The 27618-nt window shown below is 35.0% G+C and overlaps 1 protein-coding gene across 1 annotated transcript in view; it reads right to left on the bottom strand.

The window, feature by feature from the left end:
* Window positions 1-6984: 6984 nt before the first annotated feature.
* LOC145248186 (protein pelota-like) overlaps window positions 6985-27618 on the bottom strand; it is a 63695-nt gene continuing 43061 nt past the window's right edge. The window contains exons 10-12 of the mRNA XM_080110043.1: window positions 19850-19921; window positions 8829-8935; window positions 6985-7231 (exon numbers count right to left, since the gene is read on the bottom strand). Of these exons, the coding sequence (XP_079966169.1) occupies window positions 7146-7231; window positions 8829-8935; window positions 19850-19921 (265 nt within the window). The 3' untranslated portion in view covers window positions 6985-7145. The remainder of the gene's footprint in view (window positions 7232-8828; window positions 8936-19849; window positions 19922-27618) is intronic.

Genomic DNA, 27618 nt, shown 5'->3' with positions numbered 1-27618 from the left:
ACTTAATGTAAGTGGCTAAAACAAATACCACTCCAAGGCGAAAAAAATTATCCAACAATAAGTGTTAGATGAATTTCCAATTCAGAAAACAATTCTTCCCCCTTTGTCAGAAACATCACTTAGAATGTGAGAACTAAAGGACAAAATAAGGGAAGCAAGAGTTACAAGGCTGCTGAAAGTTATTGCCTGCAGTGACTCTGCATTCTTTAGAACCGTCATGCTTCTCTGAAATTCACCAAAACTACGTCCGATGTCCCCCTGATGAGACCTTGAGAGAAGAATATTGAGATTGCCATTTTGTAGTGGATGTTGCTGCATCAGTATCCACCCACCTTTTTATTTATTTGAAGAAAAAGGGTCACCAAATTTTGGTTAAACTTCTCTACAGTTTAAATCAAATTTATTCAAAGAAACAAAAACAATGGCCTGGAAAGAGTTATAAAAGCAGGAATACAAAACAAGCAGAGTCTGTCAACATATACGTACTATATAAATGCAATTGAGTCTGCGAGTTGCATCTTGTTTAGAAAAGCCATTGCTAGAGATGATGAGAGAAATATACCTCAGTTGTCTGGTGTAGCTGAAATTTTGCATGTACAATGCTTTATATTTCTATGGGTTATGGAAAATTACAGCTCTGAAATAATTGTGGTTTCTGATTTACAAGTATTTGAACAGAGTCAGGTGTGTAATGGAGCTTGTTGAGTGTCATGCAGTGATCCGGTTTTTGTATTTAAAAGAATGCATACCAAAGGAGAAAAAAAAGAAACATATGGTAATGCTGCCCTATAATATGACCTTGTAAAACGCTGGCATGTTGAAATCAAACATGGCCGGAAATCTGTGAAAACGGTTCATAGACACGGTCGCCCCCCCCCCTTCTGTAATTGATGAGGGATATGTCAGTTAAATTGAGGCCACTTTGAAAGATCGACATAACTATTTGCTAAATAGCCGAAGACATCAAGATGAGTATAAGGTTTGTGGAAACAACCATTCATGTGGTATACACATAATCCAGATGGATTCCCAGGTTTCCAACACCTTTCCAGAAGCAAGAATATGTTGAGTGCTCAAGAATTAAATTTGGAGATGTGCGAAAAAGATGAGTCAAAATTTTATAAAAGACTGATCACATAGGATGAAACCTAGATCTATATGTGACACACACCATGGCGCCAATTTTACAGCTACCGGTCAAGCGAAGGACAAAATCATCAACAGTATTAACCTGGCTAGAGCATCCTCCGCCCATCTTCAAAAACGACTGTGATCTCGCCTGTAGAGAAGACGTACCACAAAGCTGTGGGTCTACAAGGCCATGGCCAGAACACTTCTTCTCTATGGATGGCCACTGCACAGAGAGGATCTTTATAAAATTGAAGTCTTCGATCACTACTGCCTCCACTATATCCTGTGCATTTACCTCTCCGACTGGATCCCTAAAAACTTTGTTTTTATGTGTTAGATGTAACATCCCGGACCTGGAGGAAACTCTACTGAAAAGGAAACTCCAGTAGTTCTGTCATGTGGCCGAGGGATAAGTTTGTCAATCGGTAGTGCCCATCGCACCCACTGGTTGGAAGAAGCACCAAGTTCAACAACTTGAGACTTGGCTCACAACAGTAAAAGCAGATGGAGATCATGTCCGGTCCTCACGTTTTTGGTGTCCGTTGCTGGAACCGTGAATGGCTGGATCATGCTGTTAACTCTGCTGCTGACCGACAGGGGTGGATAGCTTCGATGAGCGATGCGATTAACACCACTGGGGCCAGCTCAACCCATCCCGGGTGAATGTTGCTACAGGTAGGAAGGACTATGTGCACACACAAAGGACAGTATATTAACATCCATCAACACTATACAAAGATATATATAGGCAGGTATACCAACAATAGTTACAAATGGGAAGTGCACTGAAGAACAGGACGACAAAAACGGCTCACAGATTAAATGGGATGTAACTTACAAGAAATACATAAAATGGGAGGAGTTATAAGGTTACTTTTTTTATTTTTCTTTAGTCCTTGCATTCCATGAGCAATATTTCTAATGAGGAGGAAAAAAAACAAGCTGTATGTGCGTGGTTCCCCTCTGGTGCTGCATGTGACGCCACAAAAAAATAATGAAGAAATGATGAATGTGAGAAGTGTGAAGGGCCAACGTTACCTTCACATTTTTGCTAAGTTTCAGAAAAATCTAAATGGATGGCGCAAAACTTATGGTGTAAAACGTCATTTTTTTGCAATTTGGGGCATTTGTAACCCCCACCCACTTTTGAGCTCTTGGGAATGCCGAATCACAGTGAAAATTAACAAACAGTGCAGTTTCACACCCTAATACATGTATATTTGAATTCAGCACCATGGAAAACCACTATATAGACATACATATCAAGTTTTTGAGTAATATGAAAAGAGAGCTCCAAAAAGGCATGTTTTTTTAGCCCTAAAAGTCCCAGAGGGATGCAAACAAGAATTTTGCCAGGGTCACCCATACTGAATTTATATTGAACAATAGCCTCCACATTCTGGCCAAGTTTCAGGAAAATCTAATGGATGGATCAAACGTTATGCGGCAAAAAGTGTCATTTTTTGCAATTTGGGTATTTTTGATCTCTTTTGAGCCTCTGGGGATGCTGAATCTCAGTGTAAATGGATAACAGTGCAGTTTCACGCTTTAACACATGTGTATTTGAGTTGATCACTGTGAAAAACCACTAGATAGTCAGGCATATCAAGTTTTTGTTAAGAAATATAAAAAAAGAGCCACAAAAAGCGATGTTTTTAGCAATGAAAGTCCCCGGTCAGGATCACCCATACTGGATTTATATTAAGGACAATGGCCTCCACATTTTGGCCAAGTTTCAGAAAAATCTAATGGATGGATCAAAAGTTATAGGGCTAGAAAGTGTCATTTTGGAGCATTTTATGATCTTTTGAGCCCTTGGGGGACGTAATGGGAATTTTCACAAAAAAAAAAAAAAAAAAAAAAAAAATTTCACCGTGCACATCTATTTAATGAAATACAATTTGTGGCAAAATTTCAGGAAAAACTATCTGCCAATCGTTCGGACTAACGGACGCACAGACACCACTGAAAATATAGGTCTCTCTCCAATAAATCAGGGGACCAAAATGTTTTTTTCTTGGTCAGCTGTTCTTTTGAGTTTGTGATACATGAAGATTTTAAATCCTGTCATAGTATTCATCATCATTTGTCAATCTATGCATCTCATTAACCCTAATCTTCAAATTGACTTTTAGCATTGACTAGCGAGGGGTATCCGGCGTTGCCTGGGTGTTTGGAGGTGTGTGTGGAAACTCCGGGGGAGTGGGGGAGGTTTAAAAAAAAAAAAAAAAAAAAAAAAAAAAAAAAGGTAAGTACGAGGATCGAACCTGACCCGACGTTGCCCGGGTGTTTGGAAGGTAAGTATTTGGAAGGTGTTTTGGTAGGTAAGTATGAGGATTGAACCCGAACCGTTGAGGCAAAGTTGTAAATTAAAGTGTGAAAAAAAAAAAAAAAGTGTGACGTTAACATTGCCCCACCGCGAGATGCTAACGGAAACACGTTTGAATTTATTTAATTACTTGGATTTGGCAGGTGCCCGTTTTAATGAGTTAATGAGGTCAAGTTTGACTGCGGGATAGTATTTCATTTACTGCTGAACGCTTCCCCCCCCCCCCAAGATGTTATAGCAAAAAGACTAACCCATATGCGGCGAGCGACAAATGTTGAATATTTATCTTCCCGAAATCGAGCAAATTAAATAGACAGGCGAGCTTCATTGTTAACTATGAGATATTACGATTTATATGTGATATAAAAAGTTTTAAAAAGTTGTGAAGCGACTGACCGCTTCTCTGAAAAAAAGCCTTTTGTAGACGTACAGAAAAGGCGAACACACATACAAACATACATACATTTTCGCTTTTATAGTCATAGATAAGTGTTGACTCGTTTTACTAAGGAGAAAAAAAAAGTTCCTTATGAAATCAGTTGATGCTGTTAACAGGGTTTTTTTTTTTTTTTTTTTTTTTTTACATAGTCATAACCACTTATCAAGGTCCAGAGACCACTCGAGGATAGGGGTTAAGAGTGTACAGTAGTCAATTGGACAATATAGTAATGGAAATTCGGTATATTTGTTAACTTAAGTGAAACTACTCATCAAGAACTTGTTTACATTGGACTTGAAGACAACCATATTGTAGTCAGCTGGAATGCAGGAAGACAGTTCCACAGGCATGCAGTTCTAAGAAAGAAGCTTTGTTCATGGAATCTACGTTTAGGTTTAGGCACAGATAAAGAGTGGGGGGGGGGGGAATTATTGATCCAGCTAGACGAGTGTTTCTTATGAAAGTTTGGCGAGGGGGAGGACCATAGATTGAAGCTCAGTCGAGCACGTGCCATGAAAATAACGATAAAGCAGAGACAAACTCGCAACATCTCTTCTGTGAGATAGAGGTTGCAGGGAAGAGAAAAGGACATCTCCTACGAGGCTACAAAGTCTATTTTGAACTCTCGAGGCAGGACAAGTCCTTTCTAGCAGCTCCTGCCCAGATGTCTTGAAAAGCTAGTGTCGAATGCTGGCACCCATATTTGTGTAACAAAACTTTATGCTATACACTTTCTTATTATATGTATTTCTTGTTAAAATTATATTTCTGTAAGCATTTAATAATAGGGAGTTACTTTCCAATCACTTTGTAGATATTAATCAGATGTTTTTGTATTATCTGTGATTTAAAAAATGCATTCATGTTTATAAAATATGTGACATGCTGCATGTTTAGTAAGGTGGGGTGTAACTTCCTATATTTGAAATTTAATACTGAAATATGATTCTTACAAGAAAATACATAAAGGATGCAGATGGAGAAAATTCCATGAACAAAACTTTGATCCTAAAACTGCTCGCCTGCTTTCCAGCTGATTACATTGGACTTGAAGACGGCTATATTGTAAACAAGTTCTCGTTGAGCCCCCCTCCACCCGCCAAATAATCCATTTTTACCCCATTTCCACTGCTATTAATACGCTGCTGTCTCTGTAATTACCGTACACTCATTAACTCTTATCCTTGATTGGCTTTCAGACCTTGATAAGTGGTATCTCTCATGTTAAAAAAAATTTTTTTTTAAAAGTGCACAGTTCCAATGCCCATCGACGATAGGCCTGCAATGGAAGAAATATTTAGCTGTGAGAAGAGAGACCAACGAGGTAAAGTCTTGAAATAGTAATGCCTTCTTGGATATGACTGTGATGATGAACCACTTAAGACTTGCCAAAATTAATGTCCCCAAAAACAAGACATTCTAGGCAGTAAGTTTTTTTTTTTATGTCCATAGATAAGCAGCTTAGCCTTTTCAAGTGCACTGACTGTATTGTCTACTCAAAATGATACCAGTATTTAGATATGTTCCAGCAGAACAAGCAGGGAGATCAGTTGGTCTCTGCTTAGTCTTAGACAGATGGGTTTGTGGGCCTTAAGCTAATGAACTGTTTGTGTTTGGTTGGAAGATATGTTTATCTTCATTTGCAGGATTGTCATTCAGTAGAAGAAAACAAATGTCATCGTAATGTCCCTCAAAATAAAATATGGTTACTTGTATAACATTATTGTGTTAGGATTTGTGGTGTGGCATAAGCATAATGTGACGGAGATTATATATATATATATATATATATATATGATTACTTGTTATTAAGGTAGGTGGTGTTTGATCAGCACTGCTTGAGAACCATGATTTAATATACTGTTTTGTTTTTAAATCCCCGAAACAGTTTCATGGTAGACAACTGATGATTGCTGGAATAACATTAGGACTATTGTGAATTCAAGAAAGCAAGTTGATGCAGGTGATTAAATGACTTACTGACTAAATAGTTTTCCAACGAATGATATAAAAAATTATATAAATGAAATAAGTTTTTTTTATATAGTTTTAAAGGTTAAAAAACTTCCAAGATATATATATATATATAGATGGATGAATATTGAGAAAAGACAGAAGCAAAGCAAGGAGACAGAAGAAAGATAAGAAAAAGAAATCGCTGCTGGATGCTGGTAGATTAGCCAATGGCGTTGAAGTTGAACTTTGTAAAACTGTTACTCTGTACCGAGAGCAAGAACCTGTTTTCGTTACATGAAATGACAAAATAAATACCTTTTTTCTCCACCAAGAAGAGTTGTGTCAACGTTATCATTTTCCTTTGTGATCAAGCATGCGTACCTGTTGGATCCGTTAGAGAAAAATAGACGACTATGTTACACTTGTGGATTCTTCAAAATAAAATGTGGTTACTCGTTTTAAAGTGGAGTCGTGGCTTTGTCTGTAGGGAGAATCATTTTGTTACAACAGTGACAGGAGACACGATTGAATTGTGTCAGAATCAAGTATAACACTTTGAATGTGCACAACAAGCGTACAATCACGACCTATGCAGTGAACACCAATTCACACCTGTATAAAAGATATTTCTTTTGCATATTAATATTGCTAAAAAATGTAGGTTCTTGATCAGAATCCCCCATAAAAAAAATGAATTTGTATCATACATGTACCCGCAATGAAACGAAAATGTCATATTCCAAAAATTATGTATATTGATCAAATAGTTTTATCTTTAAATAAGAAAATCAAATTTTATGTGGACCTTAAGAGTGAAGATCTTGTCTGCCATTTTGAAAATAATCTAAAAACAGAGAAAGACATTTGAGATTTCTGTTGTAATGCATACAAATCCCCATTAATCGCTAAAAAAAAAAAAAAAAATGATTTTCTTTGAAATTAAAAACTTGATTAATTGACATGATTTTTGGAATATGATATTTTTGTTTTGCAATGTACATTGTACAGATTTTTCTTCATTTTTGTTCTTTTTCAAGGAATTCTGAATAAGAAAAACCTTGGACAAAAATTAAAAATAACAAAAAAAACCAGTAAAAACAAGTTAAAAAAAAACAAAAACTGAACGAGATTTGTGAAGAAAAATACAGAAGTCTTTCATTGTCATCAATGAGTACAAATGAAGGACACATTCAACAATGGGTGGTCGGATGGGGATGTTGGTGTTAAAATCATCACAACAACACCCCCAACCCTCCTCCCTTCCCCCTCCCAAATATTTTAATATTGCATCTAATTTTCTTCTTCTTCTTGATAATCTTCTTCTTCAGGAACGGGATATCTCAGCATTGCTGCTACACCGGTCAACTGTCCAAGTTCTGTACAAGAGAAACAAACAAAAAAATAGTTTATAAACTGATGTTGATCAAAACAAAAATTGTTATCAAGTAGAAAACAATGACAAAATAAATAAAAAATGAAGCAACTAAGTAAAAAATATAAAACACAAAAATAAAATAATACTCCAATTGGGTCCAACTGTGATAAACTATATTTTGACAAGAAAAAAAAAAAATTTTTTTTATAAAATACAATATTTTGCCTTTAATCATGTATAGTGGCAAAAGAGAGAAAAAGAATAGAGAGAGAGAGAGAGAGAAAGGAAAGAAAAGAGAAAAAAGACAGCAGAACAGAGGAAAGGAGAGAGTGGAAGAGAGAGAATGGAAAAGAATGAATGGGGAGAAAAGAGATAGATGAAGGAAGGGGAGGAAAAAGGAAGGAGAGAGGTGAGGAGAGAGAGAGAGGATGGGAGCAGGGAAGGGGGAGAGAGAGAAGGAAGGAGAGAGGGGATGGGAGGGAGAGAGGGGATGGGAGGGAGAGAGGGGATGGGAGGGAGAGAGGGGATGGGAGGGAGAGAGGGGATGGGAGGGAGAGAGGGGATGGGAGGGAGAGAGGGGATGGGAGAGAGAGAGGGGATGGGAGAGAGAGAGGGGATGGGAGAGAGAGAGGGGATGGGAGAGAGAGAGGGGATGGTAGAGAGAGAGGGGATGGTAGAGAGAGAGGGGATGGTAGAGAGAGAGAGAGGGGATGGGAGAGAGAGAGAGGGGATGGGAGAGAGAGAGAGGGGATGGGAGAGAGAGAGAGGGGATGGGAGAGAGAGAGAGGGGATGGGAGAGAGAGAGAGAGGATGGGAGAGAGAGAGAGAGGATGGGAAAGTAGAAGAGAGACCGATGGAAAGAAATGAGAGAGAGAGAAAAGAAGGAAGTGTAATATCAGAACAGGTACTACACTTTGTTCCTTATCAAAAGGCCTATGTTTCTATTTACTTGCCTCCCCACAAGGGCAGTGTAAGACACAAGGTTGGTTAATGTGAGGAAAATGCAGCTCCCCAAAAAGCGACACTCTAGATAAGAACAAAAATTTTAATTGTCTCAGTCATGAAGGACTTCTCCTCCACTGACCGAGGACAGAAAAGGCGAAGTGTAGCTTCAGACAGATACCACACTGTGATCTTGGCCCGAAGGCCAAGAAAGGGCCAAAATTAGTTATTCAGTGTGTGTAGAGTCAAAAAGAAAATATTAAGATACTTTATGATGTCGTAAATGAATGCAGCCATACTTTTGCGACATCTATTAACAAATGGGAAGAAACCTTTTATGATGTCATGAATGAAAACAACAAGATGTTGTCAATCAGTTTAGGAGAGTAGAAAATGGATCTAATGTTTACTTTCGACATCCTCGTAACTCTCACTTCCCTTATTTCATCCGTTAGTCCTCGCATTCCATGAGCGATGTTTGTAACAAAGAGGGGAAAAATTGCCATTATCCATCTAACACTTATCACTGGCTGTTTTTAACCTTGAAGTAGTAGTTTTTTTTTTTAATAGCTCTCTACATCAAGTGGCTTTATGCCCTGTCTGGAGCAATTTTCATAAAAAAAAATAAATAAAAAAAATAAACAAGTATAACTTACGTTCACCAGATACATGAAGGCTTGAAAATATTTTCACTTCACTTCCATTGTCTTTTACTTTATCTACAAGATCTACGTAGCGTTGTCGTTTCTTTATATCACTTGATCTACGGAGAGAGAGACAGGAATTAAAAAAAAAATTTTTTTTTTAATTGCAGATTAGCCAATATAAAACACATCCAGAAAAAAAGCGAATTACTAAAAATAAATAAAAATAACTGAGAAAAAAAACAAAACAAAAAAACAAAAAAAAAACTCCTTTTTGTAAAAGTGGATTTATTCAATTCATATTACTGTCACCACTAGGGCTATGACAACAGCATATTCTTTTCATGGTTCTGACTCAAGTATATAATTCTGACACAGTTAGGCACAATTAATCAACTGAGGATCGCATCACTCTACATAAAAACATGAGATATCAATGAATATATATCTAAGAATTAGAACAAGGAAAAGAATATGATTGTTGTCATAGCCCTAGTCATTACTAACTAGCAGAGCATTACCACTATCGACCAAAGGAAATGGCTATCAAGCAAATGTAAGCAGTGTAATAATAACCGCAACCTAACCAATGAGAGTTGAGGGCAGGTCGCACGGAGAGAAACGATATGAAAATGATATGGAAGTATGTGTTGGTGCTTCTCCATAAATAACAAAATTTGAAATATTCAATTTTAAGTAAAACCAATGGTATCTACTTGTCATGTCACTGTAATGAACGAAAAAATTACAAAAAATAAGGTAGAAAATCAATTATTAACGAAAACAGTTTTTGAAGAGAATTGCCGAAAATTGAATTTTGCTAAATTGACCTAAGATTTTCAGTTTTCAGAAAATAATTACCACCTTTGTTACGATTCGAGCTCTTCTGCTTATTTTCTTTTTTAAGCAAACCTCAATTTTCATTAATAATTAATTTTCTATCTCCCGTTTTTAATAATTTTTGGATATGTTCATTACTGTGGCATGACAATTCAGTCAATACTGTGGAAATTTAATATTCCGATTTTCAAAGTTTGCTATTATAACGAAGAAGCGCCAATGTGTCTGAAAGAAAATTATTTTCTTAATAGGATTTTGAAAATTAAACAATAAATTGATCATTACCAAATGGTACTGTAAAACAAATCTAATTTTCAATATCCTAATTAAGAAAAATAACCTGTTGAATAAAACAGACGCATAGTTTAGAAAAAAAAAAAACAAACAAAAAAAAAAAAAAACAATTGATTGAAATGTTTTAAAATTTCAGTTTATAAAATGATTGGATGGGATGGTTTCCAAAATGTTAAATATTTTACTTATGAAGATTAGTTTTAATGCTTCCAAATTTCTTTCAAATTTGAAAGGTGCACAAAGTAATCCATTTTTTTATTTTCGACTATTATTATTATTAAAACTATTATTATTATTATTACAACTATTATTATTATTATTATTATTACAACTATTATGATTATTATTACAACTATTATTATTATTATTATTATTATTATTACAACTACAAAAGATTAAATGTTGATGGATTGGTTTGTTTAACGGCATATCAACTGTTAGGTTATTTAATGCCGGGTTCTGTTTGGTTATTGGCGATATGTTCGGTTTTAGATTAAATATTAGTCAATGGTGTAGTAATTAATGTTCCTATAGAATGGGAAGGTTTAAATTTTGTTGTATAGTTTTATTTCTTTTAAGAATTTCAAGATTTTGTTTGGGTTTGTATTGTTGAATAAGTCTTTTAGGTCTTTAGATTGGTAGTATTTTGATCGAATTGAGTTAAAAACATGGCAGTAGATTAATATGTTTTACTGTAAATGGTTCATGACAGGTAATGCATGTTGGGGTACTTCATTTTTTAGAAGTTGAGAATGAGTAATATGGATATGTCCTATTCCGAGACTGCTTAGTACTACTTCTCCTTTCCTTATTTTCCGGTATCCTGGATGCCATTCCTGGATATTAGGTTGGATATTTTGAAGTTTGTTGTTTGCTTGATTGTTCCATATTTCTTGCCATTTATTTCTAATAAACTTGTTGATTCTTGGTTTGAGGTCTGAATGGGGGATTTTGAAATCAGAAATATTTAGATGTAGTGATTTTTTTTGCTGCTTTGTCAGCTTTTTCGTTGCCGGGGATGCCAATATGACTAGGTATCCAGCAGAATATGATGGTTTTGCTTGTGGATAATTGGTTTATTCTATGTAAGAGTTTGATGATTAATGTGTTTGTCGATTCTTGGTTTAATAAGGATAAGAGTGTTGATTTGAAGTCTGAGAAGATGATGAACTTGTTGGATTGGTTTGCTGTGATGATGTCTAGGGCTAAGTTGATGGCCAGGATTTCAGCACTATATATTGAAGCATTGTTCGGAATTCGTCGTTGTAGTTGTGTGTTATTAAGTACAGCAGCACACCCTACTTCGTCTTTATTTTTGAATCCATCAGTATATATGTGTAAGTAGTCACAAAAAACGTTTCTGATGGATTCGGTTTTTTCTTGGGTGATCGGGTTTGTTTTAGTTTTGGGATGTTTAGTGACATCTAATATAATTGTTGGAGGTTTTTGTAGCCATGGGGGTGATTTTGAAGTGACAGTTTTGTGTATGTGGGTAACGCTTATTTGTGTCTCGGAGAGGAGTTCTTTTATGTGAAAACTTAAAGGTTTAATAGTGTTTTTTCTTTTATGTTGAGGGTTAGGTTAAATTGGGATTCAAAGATAGTTTTGTAAGCGGGGTTTGAAGGGTTTGAAGCAAGTTTTATATAGTACTGTGTTCCCAATTTTTGCCTTCTTAGGTTTAGTAGGAGCTCATATATAAGCTTTCTACTGGGGAGGTAATGAAAGCCCCTGTTGCGAGTCTTAGATACAATACACCATCAAGGTCTAATTTTAGTAGGTAAGATTTTCTAGTTGATCCGTAAATGAATCATGCATAATCTAGTTTGAAGCGTATTAATGTTTGGTAAAGTTTAATGAGAGTTTTTTCTGTCGGCTCCCCATTCAGTGTGGGCTATAGTCCTTAGGAGATGGATGGCTTTGTTGCATTTGGTTCTCAGGTGATTTATATGTGGGATAAAGGAGAGTTTATGATCAAATATAACGCAAAGGAATTTATGTTGTTTGACTATTGGGATTTCTGTATCAAAGAGTTTGAGAGTTGGGTCATTATGTATTTTGTGTATATGGCAGAAATGTAGACATTTGGTTTTTTCTTTTGATAGTTTAAAGCAGTTTTCAGTGGTTCATTTGCTTATTTTGTTTAGGCATTGTTGAAATTGATGTTCTATAGTATGGATGTGTTTTGATCTATAGCAGATCAAGAAATCATCCACATATAGTGAGCCTTTTATACCAGGGGTAAGACATTTTGTGATGTTATTAATTTTAATGTTAAATAATGTGGTAGAAAGGATGCATCCCTGCAGAACTCCCATTCTTTGTTCTTCCAAGTCTGAGAAACACATTTACATTCAATACCCCTAAAATACCCCAAAAAATTAAGTTATACCATCGAACCTGTGAAAATCTAAAATGGTTGGTTTTTGGTGAGTGCTTCTATTTGTTTTGCCTCTGGATAGGAAATGTTACGTTTATATTTAGTGGCTAGAATTTCTTTTTCTTTTCTCCATCTTTCGCATTTTTTTGAAAAAGCAGGGTGTTCACCTTGGCAGTTAATGCATTTTGTCTCTTGGCATTCCTGTTCGTTATGATTTATTTCTTTAGTGCCACATTTAGCACACGTGGGATGTCCTCTACATACATCTCTATGATGCCCAAACTTCTGGCATTTGTAGCATCTCAGAGTGAGTGAGTGAGTGAGTGAGTGTATTTGTTTAACGGCATTTCAACTTCTAAGAGTCATTTAATGCCAAAAAAGTTTCAGTTTCTTGTAAAAATTTTTTAAGTTTCTTGAAAAAGTTTATCTTTTGAAGCAAGATGTTTTAGGTTTTCCGAAAAATTGTTTTAGTTGTAAGAGATTTGTTTTTCTAAACTGAATTTTACTGGTTTACTTTATAGGAGTTTGAATACATTTGTTTCTTTTAAATAGTTTATGATTTGTTGGGGTTCCACTTCTTGGAACACTTTTCTAATGTTTGTTGTTTTAAAATATTTCTTCCGAGTGTGTTTGTGTTTTCTACATTCTGTCAGTAGATGTTTAATTGTTAGTTGTTGGTTGCAGAGTGTGCAATTTGGTGTTTCCTCCGCTTTGATTAGGTAGGAATGAGTTAATTTTGTATGTCCGATTCTTATTCGGTTTAGTACAATTTCTTCTCTTCTTCCTTTAAAAATCTTTTGTTTTTCGTTTTTAATTATTGGTTGGTGTTCATGCAATTTGTTTGCAGTGCATTTGTTCCATTCCTCTTGCCACATGTTTTCTATATATGCGTTGATTTTTCTTTTTAGGTCTGTGTGTGGTATTTTAATTTTTTTCCATTTGGTGGTTTGTGGCTTCTTTAGCAAGTTTGTCTGCTTTTTCATTTCCTGGAATGCCGACATGACTTGGTATCCAGGCTATTATAATTTTTTTTATTGTTTTTTTCGGTTATTTCATTGTATTCTTGTATAATTTCTGTGATAAAAGGGTGTTTAGATTTTACTTCAAGGGCCATGATACAGGATAGCGAGTCTGTATATATTATGGCTTTTTGTTCGTTGATGTCTTTGATGTGTTTGAGAGCTATTTTGATGGCCTGCAGCTCGACTGTATATATTGAAGCCTCGTTGGGAAGTCTTATTTGATATTGTTTTTGTCCATCTGTGCATGCTGCGCTTGTTCCGTTTATAGTTTTAGACCCATCGGTGTATATTTCTATGTATTCTGCATATTTTTCTCTTAGTTCTCCAAAGTTGCTTCTGTTTGTTATATTATTTGTAATGTTTTTCTTGTAAGTAGTAAGTGTTATGTCGGTTTCTGGTTTGTGTAATGTCCATGGGGGTCTGTCGTTTGTTTTCTGAGTAATTATATTGTCGGGGTTTTCATTGATTTGATGTATTATTTCTTTAATTCTGTGTCCAAAGGAGGGTATACTTTTTGGTTTCCTTGAATAAGAGTTTGTACATTGTAAGTTGAAGGTAGTTTTGTATGTTGGGTTTTCGGGGTTGGTTTGTAGTTTTGTTGCGTATTGTAACGCTAGTTTTTTCCATCTTAAATGCAGGGGTAGTTCTTGGGCTTCTACGTGAAGGCTTTCCATTGGAGAAGTTCGGTAGGCTCCCAGGCTAAGTCTTAAACTTTGATTCTGTATTGTTAGTAGTTTGTTTTTGTAGGATTTGTAAGTAGAGCTGTATATGGCACAACCATAATCCAGTTTGGATCTGATATGTGGTTGATATATTTTGAGCATTGTAGCTTGATCTGCTCCCCAATCTAGTTTTGATACTATTTTTAAGATATTTATTGCTTTTAAGCATTTTTGTTTTAATTTGTTAATGTGCTCCTTGAAGTTTAGTTTGTTGTCTAAAGTGATCCCTAGAAATTTGGTGTGTTGTACTACTGGTATTAGTTGTCCATCTAGTTTGAGCTGTGGGTCAAGGTGGTATTTTCGTTTCCTACAAAAGTGGATACATGTGGTTTTGCTTTTGGACATTTTAAATCCATTTTGGTTAACCCAAAGGTCTATTTTGTTAAGGCAATGTTGCATTTGTCTTTCAATAGTTGGCATATTTGGTGATGAGCAAGTTATTGAAAAGTCGTCAACAAATAGTGTTTTTTCGAACCCCATGTTAACATTTTCGATTATACCGTTGATTTTAATTAGAAAAAGGGTGGCAGATAGTACGCTACCCTGTGGTACCCCTGTTTCTTGTGTGTGTTGATCTGATGTTGTATTTCCTAAGCATACTTTAAATGTTCCGTGGGATAGGAATTCTTGGATAAATTTTGCTAGGTTTCCTCTGATTCCCATATTATGAATATCTTTCAAGATTCCATATCTCCACGTGGTGTCATACGCCTTTTCGATATCAAAAAAGATTGAGACCACGTGGTGGTTTCTTATTAGACCGTTACGAATATATGTTTCTAGCCGAATAAGTTGGTCATTAGTACCTTGATTTTGTCTAAATCCGCTTTGGTGTGTAGAAATGAGGTTATATTTTTCTAAATGCCACATTAGTCTTGTATTGACCATCCTTTCTGTTGTTTTGCATATACAGCTTGTTAAGGCGATAGGACGATAATTGGTAGGGTTGGAGTGATCTTTTCCTGCTTTAGGAATTGGGATGATATTGGAGTCGAGCCAGTGTTTTGGAAAATTGTTAGTCCACCATATGTTGTTAATTATCTGTAAGAGAATGTTGAGAGATGTGTCTGGCATGTGTTTTAGAAATTGGTAGTGGATGTCGTCTGGACCGGTAGCTGTATCTTTACTTTTATGAATTGCATTTTTTAGTTCTGTTATAGTGAAAGAGGTGTTATAGTATTCTTTGTTATTGGATGTGAAATTGAGTTTTTCTTTTTCTGCGTTGTTTTTGTATTTTTGGAATTTGGGGGAGTAGTGGTTGGATGATGAGTTTTGACTGAATTCATTTGCGATTATGTTTGCTATTTCTTTTTTGTCTATAGTTTGTCTACCATTTGGTGTACTTATATTATTTATTGGTGTTCCAAGTTTTTTTCCAGTTATTTTTCTTATTATTTCCCATGTTTTTTTTGATGGCGTGTTGTTGTTCAATTTGGAAATGTAGTTTTGCCAGGTTTCTTTTTTGCTTTTTTTTATAATATAGCGTGCTTTTGCTCGTGCTTGTAGGTATTTTTGAAGGTTGGGTTTTGTAGGATGTTGTTTGAAGTGTTTTAGCATTTTTTTCCTGTTGGTTATTGCTTGCTTACATTCTATTGTGAACCACGGCGTTGATTTTGGGTGTGGTTTGGTGGAAGATTTTGGGATTGTCTTGATTGCTATTTCATTTAGTGTATTGGTGAAAGCTAACATAGGATCTGGTTTGTTAACTATTTCTTGATTAATTAGATTTGTGCAAAGTTTGCTAAATTCAGTCCAGTTAGCTTTATAAATTCGCCATTTTGGTTTTGATTCTTCTGTTGTAGGTTCTTGGGTTTTGAGAAAAATTGGGAAGTGATCGCTGCTGCACTGGTCGTTATGTACCTCCCATTGGAAGTCCATAAATATTGTGGGGGAGCATAGTGTTAGGTCGATAGCTGATAGCGTTCCTGTGCCTGGGTGAAGGTATGTGTGTGTTTTGTCGTTAAATATAGTTACTTCGGGTGATTCCAGTAATGATTCAATGATTTTCCCATTTTGGTTAATATTCTCACTTCCCCACATTTTGTTATGGGTGTTGAAGTCCCCCATTAATATAAAAGGTATGGGGAGTTGTGTTATGAGGTCTTCAATTTCGGTTTTGTTTAGTTTATGTTTAGGTGGAATGTATATTGAACAAATGGTTATTGGTCGGTGAAGTGTAACTTTAATTGCTATTGTTTGTAGGTTTGTTTGGAGTTGTAATTTTATATGTGGTATCTGTTTTTTTATTATAATTGAAGTGCCACCTGTGGCTCGATTATCTGCTTGTGATCTGTTTGTTTGATTGTAGATGTGGTATCCTTTGAAGTTGATGGTGTCCGTTTCTTTTAGAAGAGTTTCCTGTAGGCCGATCATGCTGGGGTCATATTGTGCTATTATGTTTAATTTCTTCATAGTTTGGTTTTATGCCTCTGCAGTTCCACTGTATGATGTTTTTATTCATTTCCATAGGTAAGTTCGTTTATTTATTTTTTTTCCTTTTTTTTTCTGTTTGGTTTTTATATCTATTATTCTATTGATTTGTTGTGTTTTGAGTGGTTTTTGTTTTGTGTTTACTTGAACTGCTTGGTTCTTCAGTCTCCATTTTCTCTTCCTGGTCAGTTCTGTTTTTGGAGCTAGATATTTTCCTCTGACTTTCGATTTCAATCAATTCAAATTTGTTTTCATTTTCAATTAATATTGTCTATGTTTTTCGTTTGCTTTGGTTTTTGGAAAGAGGATTTGTGTTTTCCTGTTCTGTTTCCATCTTTCCAGATATTGTGTGTTTATCTTCTGCTTTTGTCCTTGTACGTGATTTGGATCTTTCACGATTTATTTGTGGTTTTTGTTGTTCGGGTTCTTTTTTGCTCTTTGGAACTTGTTTTAGATCATTTGACTGAGTTTTCAAAGATACTGATATTTGTTTCTTGTTTTCGTTTTGGTTAGTTTTTAAAGTTTCAATTAAATTTTTGAGTTCGGAGATTAGTTTAAGTAGGTCTTGGTTTTGGGTTTGGTTTGAAGTTTTTGTAATATCTGCGCAAGTGTTTATTTTTTCTCGAGAGCTTGCTAATTTCCTCGCTTCAGGAAAGGGCACGTTTTGTTTGTATTTTATTTCAGCTATTTCTTTTTCTTTTGTGTAGATTTTGCATATTTTAGAGTATGCTGGGTGTTTTTCTTGGCAATTTGGGCATTTCATTTCATTTGGGCATTCACTTTCAGTATGGTTAGGTTCTTTTAAGCCACATTTTCCACATACTTTCTGTCCTTTGCATGTTTCTCTGCTATGTCCATATTTATGACACTTATAACATCTCAGAGGGGCTGGTATATATTGTTCTACTTTTTCTATTGTGTATCCGATTTTTATTTCTTTGGGAATTTTTGGTGTATTGAAAGTTAGTATGTAGGTTTTTGTAGGTATGGTTTGACCATTCCTTTTTATGTTTATTCGGCCATGATCGATTACTCCCTGTTTTCTTAGGGCATTTTCTGTTTCTTCTGCTGTAGCCAAGGTTAATTCATGGCTTTTTATAACACCTTTTGATGTGTTTAGTCTTTCATGAGCATAACTTTTGCATTTATAGATATGGAATTTCTCCATCTCTAAGATGTTTTTTGCGTCTTTATAGTTATCGACGGTGACAAGTAGATTGCCATTTTTCATTTTTTTTGCTGTTTTTGGGTTGCTGTTTTGAGACAGAATTTTTTCAATTAAGAATGGAGATAGATCGCTGATCTTTTTTCCTTCTAAGGTTTCAATTACTATGAATCTTGGATATTTTTCTTTATCAATTATTTCATAGTTATATTCTTGTTCACTGTCTGAGCTGGTTACGTCAGAGTGGGTTCTTTTCGATTTTGTAGTATTTTTTTGATTTCTGGGTTTTTTGTTTGGGTTTATTATATCCATAGAAGTTTGCTTAGATTTTCATCTCTCTTGCTCCCCACCCTCCTTGGAGCCCGAAATTGGGAGATGTTAGGGGGGAAACCCATTCGCCCTTTCATCCCAGGGATACAAAAGAGATATACTCAATTGACTGAGTTTGTTCCATCATTTCCTGTTTCCTCCTTTAGTTTCTTCTTTCCCAGTTTGATAGAAACGTTCGTTAGGGAGCAGTTGTGTGGTTTTTGTCTCATCAATTGATTGACCCTTGCCATCGCCTTCTAACACTTAACTGGTTTGTCTATGTTTGTAGTAATGAAATGTATTATCTTTGGATTAAGTTTTTTTTTTTTTTTTTTTTTAGATGTTATAATTGACGTTTTCAGTGTAAGTGTTAGGGCTTGACATGACAAGCCGATTGGTTGGATCGGGCCTCTCCAACTGCCCGTCTAGCCTAGTACAAGGCCAAAGTAGAGTGTTGCTACAGATACCTTTATTTTCCCTAGGCATCGGTTGCTCAGCCACCAGGATCCTTTTCCTAGGCATCACGGGTTGCCACCCACGGCCAACAGGTAGCCCCGTTGAGGGACTTTTACCCTCTGCAGGGGGGGCAGTCGGCGTATTCTAGTGCCCTGCTGACAGGGTCAACCGGGAAGTAGGGAAGGAAAAAAGGAGGGGGGGGGAAGGGGAGGGGGATGTTTTTATTTTGTTTTTTTAGAACATAATTAAGTTTTACAAAATAGAATAGAAAACAAAAACAGAAATCGATGTAGGTGCATTTCGTCTCAGAAAGCCAATAGGCAGCCTGATCTGGTAGCACCAGTGCATCTCAGAGGGTCGGGTATGTAGATTTCCACTGGTTCGATGGTATAACCAATTTTAATTTGGGGGGGTATTTTAGGGGTATTGAATGTAAATATGTATGTGTTAGTTGCTATCTTTCCATTGTCTTTTTTAATAGTTATTCTTTTGTAACTTGGTTATTTAGCTCCTTTTGTATTTCTTCATGAGAGGCAAGTGCTAATTCTCTGCTGCGAACTATTCTTTTAGATTGGTTAAGATTTTTATGCCGGAATGTTTTTACGTTAATGTTTTGGAATGTTTTCATTTTCTCCAAGTTAAAACTTTGATTTTTGATTTCTATTTCAATCAACAGGTTCCCATCTTTCAGTTTTTTAACTGATTTAGGTTTAATTTTATTTGATAATACTCTTTCTATTAGAAAGGGGGAGAGTTTAGCCATCGGGGTTTCCTCTAGTGATTCTATAACGTAGAATCTGGGGAATTCCGGGCTTTCTTCTTTTTCTGAATCAGATAAGGCACGTTTGGGTTTTTTTGGTTTGTTTGGACATTGACTTAAGTGGAAATTTTCTTTGTCTGTGTTCCCCACCCACCTCGGAGCCTGATATTGGGACCTGTCAAGGGGGAAACCCATTCGCCTTGACAACGTCAGGGCTACACAAGACAGTATACTTGGTCAAGTGGGCAATCCTGAGCACCTGTTGCCAGATTTATTACACTACCCTTTCCTAGGCATCACGGGTTGCCACCCACGGCCAACAGGTGGTCCCATTGAGGAACTTTTACTCTCTGCAGGGGAGAAGACGGCGTATTCTAATGCCCCACCAACAGGGCCAACAAAAGATTAAAATGAATAATTTGTTTACAAAGAAACTAAAATGCATTCTAGTGAATTTAATTTTGTAATTCAATTTTTAGGAATAGGACTTAAAGTTTGTGTAAGTATTTTATGCGATGCCATTTTATCTTAATCGATTAATTTACGTGACTTATAAAAAATGTATAAATTACGTAGAAGCGAAAAATATAGAGATAAAAATATTGAAATCATTTCCTATAATTACAACCTCAGAAAATAAAGATTTGTGTGCATTTACCTAAATAATTCGTCGGATACCATTAAAACTTCAATGGCTTGTAAGGACGCAGCTTTTTCAACAGGTTTTATTCTGAAACAAAAACACATATATACATTATAAAATATAAAATATATATTATAAAATATAATATATTATAAAATATAAAATATTATAAAATATTATAAAATATAAAATATTATAAAATATAAACAGCTCTGCTATTCATTTACTCCATCAAAATAAATGTGAAAGAAAATAGTCAGAGTAGCCAATCAAGATGGCATCCGAAAAAAAACTGATTCTTAAGCAAAAAGATCCATTGTCTTTTATTAAACCATTTTGGACTTCCAACAGCGCCAAAATTTACATAATCAACCTCATCTCGAAACCAAATGGTTCTAAGTTCGCATGTCACTATTTCCTTACAGCAGTCACATGCTAATCGCGACCATTTATTTTGCTGTCTCTAGATTGTTACAGCTAAACAAATGATCATTCACTATCATTCCAAAAGCAACGATTTGACATGACTTACTACATAATTATGCATCTGTACAGCAATAAAAACTGAATACAATATATTCCACTTATATGGACATTTGTCATTAATATTAAGCAACAAGGAATTATTTTTCGCAGTTATCAAATGAAACATATACTTGGTGCTTAGAAAAAAGAAAAAGAAAAGGAAAAAAAGAAAAGGAAAAAAAAGAAAAGGAAAAAAAAGAAACAAAGAAAAAAAGAAACAAAGAAAAAGAAGAAACAAAGAAAAAGAAGAAACAAAAGAAAAGGAAAAAAAAGAAAAGGAAAAAAAAGAAAAGGAAAAAAGGAAAAGGAAAAAAGGAAAAGGAAAAAAGGAAAAGGAAAAAAGGAAAAGGAAAAAAGGAAAAGGAAAAAAGGAAAAGGAAAAAAGGAAAAGGAAAAAAGGAAAAAAGGAAAAGGAAAAAGAAAAGGAAAAAGAAAAGGAAAAAAGAAAAGGAAAAAAGAAAAGGAAAAAAGAAAAGGAAAAAAGAAAAGGAAAAAAGAAAAGGAAAAAAAGAAAAGGAAAAAAAGAAAAGGAAAAAAGAAAAAGAAATAAAGAAAAAAAGAAAAAGAAAAAAAAGAAAAAAAAAGAAAAAAAAGAAAAAAGAAAAAAGAAAAAAAAAGAAAAAAAAAGAAAAAAAGAAAAAAAGAAAAAAAAGAAAAAAAAGAAAAAAAAAGAAAAAAAAGAAAAAGAAAAAAAGAAAAAGAAAAAAAAGAAAAAGAAAAAAAAGAAAAAGAAAAAAAAGAAAAAGAAAAAAAAGAAAAAAGAAAAAAAGGAAAAGGAGAAAGAAAAAAAGAAAAAGAAAAAAAGAAAAAGAAAAAAAGAAAGGAAAAGAAAGAAAAAAGTGACCAATCAATCAGTTTTAGGGGTATTCATTAAAAATAAAACACCCCATAAAATATGGTTGCCTCCAAAATTTTTTAATTAAAAAGATTCTTTTTATTATTTCAATACCAAAATTTTTATCAAAACACAAAACTAAGCTATTTTTGAAGTTGTGAAAAAAATGTATTTTTATTATATTAGAGCAGGCGTTTTTTTTTATCCCTATGATTAATATAGAAATTAAAAAAAAAAAAACTTTCTGATAAAATACCGTTTATCCTCCTCCATGTAAACAAGTTTGACATAAGGTCAGTTAAAATTCAGATCGTAGTACCTTATTACAACTATAGCAGATACAAAGACTAAAAATAAAAATTACTTCAGATTTCTGAACAGGAGTGTCAGCGATTCATTATGACAGACCTGTTAGATTATGCCAGGGCGGCATCGGGTTGTTTTGCTGATAGTAAATTTAGAAAATTAGACTATGTTATTATTTAAAAGTTAAAATATTAGATAACAAACACTATTATTTGTGTTAAATTATGTAGAAAAAGGTATGCAGAGATAATGTTTTGAAAGAAAGGAATGTTTAGTTAAAATATTTGTTAACTCGCTAGTTTCATTTTTTTAGGGTATTTGGTTAATTTTTTTTTTTTGTTTCTTTGTGTACTCGCTCGATTGAAACTTTTTTGGTTTGGTTTTGGTTTTGTTTTGGCTTAACGGCATATCAACCCTTTTACGGTTATTCAATGCCAAACTCAGGATTAAAAAAAAATAAATTATGTATTCAAAGAACTTTATGACGTCAAGTATCAATCAATTCTGTATAGTTCAATAGTTTTGTTTGTTTTAATATCTAACGATCTTTTTTTCTTTTTTTTTTAAGTTTTATATATCCTCATATATTTATTCATAAGGTTTATTTGGGTTGATTCAGAGAATGATTTATATTTTTGTAAAGATCCTTGTTACTCTTAAAAAGGATAATATTTCCTCTAGACAGTTGTTTTCGAAAAGTTTCTTCATGCTGTTGTGTTTGAGGTATTGTTTTCTATCTTTATCTAGAGCTCTACATTCCACAAAAAGATGTTTAATGGTGCAAGTTTTCTGGCAGAATGGGCATTGTGGTTGTTGTTCTTGTTTTAGAATGAAGGAGTGTGTGAGTTTTGTATGGCCAATATGTATTCTAGTTATAACGACTTGTTCTTTTCTGGATTTGGGGGGAGTTTGTCTCCATTTTTCCAGTATGGGTTTGATTTGGTATAATTTGTTATTTGTGTTGTTATTCCATTGTCGTTGCCATTTTGCATGAATTAATTGATTAATTTTGGGTTTGAAGTCGGTATATGGTATGTTTATTGTATCTGGTTTTAAGTTTAGAGCTGATTTGGCCGCTAAGTCGGCTCTTTCATTTCCTCTTATCCCAATGTGACTTGGGATCCAACATATAAATATTTCTTTGTGTTCGGATAATGAATCAATTCTATTTGTTAGTTTGATGATTAGTAGGTTTTCAAGTTTTTTGTTATTCAGAGATGTCAAAACGGAAAGTGAATCTGAAAAAATTAGGAATTTCCTATGTTCATCTTTTTCTATAATGCTGAGTGCGAGGTCGATGGCACATATTTCGGCAGTAAAAATAGAGCTTTCTGTTGGAAGAGCTTTTTTAAGAGTTTTTTCATTCGACACGGCAGCACATGCCACTCTATTATGGTCTTTAGAGCCATCGGTGAAAATAGGTAGATGGTCTGAATATTTTAGGAGTATATCATAGGCTTTTTCGTGGTAGATATTAGGGTGGGATTTCGCTTTTGGGAGTTCATTCAAGTTTAAGATTACTTTTGGTTTTTTAAGTATCCAAGGTGGGGTTTTAGGTAGTATATGTTCTTGGATATTTTCTACAGTCATTTCTGATTCCTGCAGTATTGCTTTCATTCTAAGACTAAAGGGCTTTATGGCCTTTCTTTTTGCTTCAAATGCCTCTTTATATCTCGGATTGAATGTAGCTTCATATGCTGGATTATTTCGTTGTGCTTTTAATTTAGTGTAATATTGTGCACCCAGTTTTTGACTCCTTATATTTATAGGGATTTCGTTGGCCTCTGCATGGAGGCTTTCAACTGGGGATGTTCTAAAAGCACCGAGAGCTAACCTCAGTCCTCCATGGCAGATTGGATCTAAAATCTTTAGGTAGGACTTTCTGGCTGATTGGTATATAAAACTACCATAGTCGAGTTTTGATCTTATCAAAGTCCTATATAATTTCATTAGTGTTTCTTGATCGGCTCCCCATTCTGTATGGGCTATTACCCGTAGTAGTTGCAGTCTTTTGTTGCAACTATTTCTTAGATTCTTCAGGTGGGGGATGAATGACAGTTTTTTGTCAAATATAAGGCCCAGGAATTTGTGTTCTTCTACGGTGGGGATTATTGTTCTTCCAAGCTTCAATGTAGGATCATTATGAAGTTTTCTCATGTGGCAGAAATGAACGCATTTGGTTTTTGATTGGGAAAATTTATATCCATTTTCCATTGCCCATTTGTCTAATTTATTTAAGCAGTGTTGGAGTTTGCGTATATATACTTTGATCTGCAGAACACCAGTAGGTCATCTACATATAAAGATCCCTCAACACCAGGGTCCAAACATTTCACTATGCTGTTCATTTTAATATTGAACAGTGTCACAGATAAAATGCTACTTTGAGGTACTCCTTCCTCTTGATTTGTGGTGTCTGAGTAAGTAGTTCCAATGCGGACTCTAAACTTTCGGTCAGATAAAAATCCTTTTATAAATTGTGGGAGTCTGCCTTTTAGTTCAAATTCGTGCAAGTCTCTCATAATTCCATATTTCCACGTAGTGTCGTAGGCCTTCTCCAGATCAAAAAATACTGCTGATAGGTGCTCATTTCTAATAAAGGCTTCCCTTATGGCTGTTTCCAATCTAACCAAGTGATCTGTTGTGCTTCTCTTATTACGGAATCCACATTGTAGGTTGGAGATAAGGTTGTTGGTTTCTAGGTACCAAACCAATCTATCATTTATCATTCTCTCAATTATTTTGCACAAGCAGCTAGTCAGTGAGATTGGTCTGTAGTTTTGTGGATTCGAATAGTCTTTTCCTGGTTTTGGTATTGCTATTATTGTGGTTTGCCTCCACGAGTCAGGAAATTCACCTTCTGTCCATAATTTGTTGTAAATTTTTAGTAGCAGCTTCAATGATTCCAAAGGGAGTTGTCGCAGGAATTCGTAATGGATTTCATCAGGTCCTACGGCTGTGTTGTGGGATCTTTTAATAGAATCTTCTAATTCAGTTAATGTAAGTAGTTTATTATAATCTTCTAGGTTTTTTGATTTAAAGTTTAGTTTGTATTGTTCGATATTTTGTTTAATTGTTATAAATTTAAAGTTATGGTTTTGGTTAGATGAGTTTTGAGAAAAAGTTTCGGCTAGTAGGTCTGCTATATTCTTTTCATCGGTTACTCTGTTGTTGTTTTTAAGCAGGTGTTTAATTGGTGTTGATTGATGTTTACCTGAAATTTTTCTAATCATCTCCCATACTACTCTCGGTTCTGTAGAGGAATTTAGTTTATTGACATACTTTTCCCAACTCTCTTTTTTAGCTGCTTTTATTACCCTACGAGCTTTAGCTCTATTTAATTTGTATTCTATCAAATTTGAAGTTGTGGGTTGTTTCTGAAATTTCTTCAGTGCAATTTTTCGCAATTTGATGGATTCCCGACATTTATTGTCAAACCAGGGTCTGTTGTACCGATTAGATGCTGAAGTTTTAGGGATGCATTCATTTGCAATTTCTACTAGTGTTTCTGTAAAAAATTCTACAGTGTTGTTTGTCTCTGAATCATTCAACTTATGTCGACATTTTTCTTTGTATAATTGCCAGTTGGCTTTATTTAGCTTCCATCTGGGAAGTTTTTCGCTGTTAAATTCTGGAGTTTCTATCACTAATGGAAAATGGTCACTGCAGCAAGTGTCATCATATACTTTCCAGGTTAAGTCCATATATAGTGATGGATCACACAAGCTAAGGTCAATGGCTGAATGGTTTCCACCAGTTGGGTTGATGTGTGTAGGTGTTCCATCGTTGAGGAAGCATATATCGTTTTCATTGATAAATTCTTCCAACGTTTTGCCCTTCTTATTGGTGTCTTTACATCCCCATAGTATGTTATGACTATTGAAATCTCCTAATAGGGCGAAAGGTTTGGGTAATTGATCAATCAATTTTTTAATCTCGTTTTTATCTAGGTCATCGTTTGGAGGTATATATAGTGAACATACTGTCATTGGTTTATGTAGTGTGGCATTAATAGCAATTACTTTGATATTGGTTGTTATGTTTATTTTGCTATGGGGTATATCGTTTCTGATTAGAATTGTTACTCCCCCGGAGGCCCTGCCCCCAAAGTTATGAGTGAAATTAAAAATTTCATATTGCTTAATATTAATTTTGTCTCCTGGTTTCAGAAAAGTTTCTTGAAGACACACCACTGCAGGGCGCTCCTGCGCTAGTAGCAGAAGCAGTTCATTCATGTTTGTTTTTAAACCGCGACAGTTCCACTGGATTATTTTTTGTTTTTTGTTAGTCATTGGTATCAGATCTTCGGTCTTCTATGTCCATTTCTTCAAATCTGTTTTGTGTAGGGATTCTTGGTCTGGAACTTGAGCGTGATCTGTCTAGTTTTGTTTTAGTTTCTTTTTTGAGTGGAGGTTTATTTCTTTTCTCTTCATGGGCATATTTTGGTGTCTGTTTTTTCCCCTCTGTAAGTGGAGATGTTTCTATGGGTGTTGTATTTTGGGGTTTTATGGGTTTATTTGATTTAGTTTTAGCTTGAGTGGTTTGTTCAGTTATAGGAACTTTTTTTTCATTGTTGAATTGTTTTATAATTTTTTTAAATTCTTCCATAAGTTCCTTCATTTCATTAAGTAATTTAATAATGTCCTCGGATTTAATGTTGAGTGAATTTATTTTTGTTTGTTTATTTGGTTCGGTAGTTTGCTGTATGTTTTTTTTTGTTATTTCAGAATATTTTGCATTTTCTGATAGTTTGCGAGCTTCTTGGAAGGTAATATTTTTTGTATATTTTATTTTGTTGATTTCTTTTTCACTCTTCCATTTGTTGCATTCTTTTGAATTGGCGCTATGGCCTTTTTGACAATTGATGCATTCTGGCTCTTTTTTACAGTCTGTATGAGGTTCATTATCTCCGCACCTTATACATATTGGAGGGTGGGTACACCGGTCTCGATGGTGTCCGTATCTCTGGCAATTGTAACACCTGAGTGGGTTTGGTATGTAGTGTTCAACGTTTACCATTTCATACCCTATTTTAATTTTGTTTGGAATTTGGTGAGTATTGAATGTTAAAATGTAAGTATTTGTTTTTATTATTTCGCCAAGTTTATTAATTTGGACTCTTTTAACGTCAGTGACGTTTTGTTTTTGTAGGTTAGTCTGAATTTCTTCCAAGGGGCACAGTGATAATTCAGTACTCCTGATTACACCTTTGCTAATGTTCAGAGATTTGTGAGGGTAAATTTTAACATTTTGATTGTTAAAACGTTTCCATTTGGAAATTTCAACAGCATATTTTTGGTTTTCTACTTCGAGAAGTAATGTACCATTATTTTGTTTTTTAACCATTTTAGGTTTGATGCTAGATAGAATCTTTTCAATTTTGAATGGGGATATTTTGGTTATTGGTTCCCCTTCAGTTGCTTCTATAACTATGAAGCGGGGAACATTCTGGTTTTTTTGATGAAGCTCTGTTTCAGTGTCAAAACTACTGGCATCAGATACTTCGGTGTGGTTTCTTTTTTGAGGCTTTCTGGATTCCATTAATATATTTGGTTTGTTTCATTTTTCATGCTCCCCACCCACCTCGGAGTCCTATATGGGAAGTGTTGGGGGGGATACCCATTCGCCCCAACCCAACAGGGATACAGGAAAAGTATACTCTTCTTGCTGGTGGATTCAAGCACCTGTGGTTCTTCAATTTCTTTCTGAATGCCTCGTTTTCAGTAAGAATTTCAGTTTTTCAGTCGTGTTTAGTCCATTATTCAGCAAGTTGATTGGCCCTCCAGCCACCGCTTACTAAATCAGTTTATTGTATAGTGTGGGAAGTGCAAGCATATTTTCTTATGTCTGTCTGATTTAGGGCTAGGCGTGACCAACTGATTGATTGGATCGGGCCTATCCAACCGTCCGTCTTAGCTTAAGTAAGGGCCAAAGAGGTGTGTTGCATCTCATGTCCTTAAAATATCCTGGACATGATCTACTCAACCACCAGGATTCCGTTCGTAAGCCTTACGGGATGCCACCCACGGTCAACAGGTGGCCCCATTGAGGGACTTATACCCTCTGCAGGGGGGCAGTCGGCATATTCTAATGCCCCACCGACAGAGTCAACCGGGAA

Source organism: Euprymna scolopes, chromosome 26, assembly GCF_053919585.1.
Source record: "Euprymna scolopes isolate OS-2025 chromosome 26, ASM5391958v1, whole genome shotgun sequence".
NCBI lineage: Eukaryota > Metazoa > Mollusca > Cephalopoda > Sepiida > Sepiolidae > Euprymna > Euprymna scolopes.
Note: the sequence above shows the minus strand (reverse complement) of the source record. Positions and strands in the feature narration are given on the sequence as shown.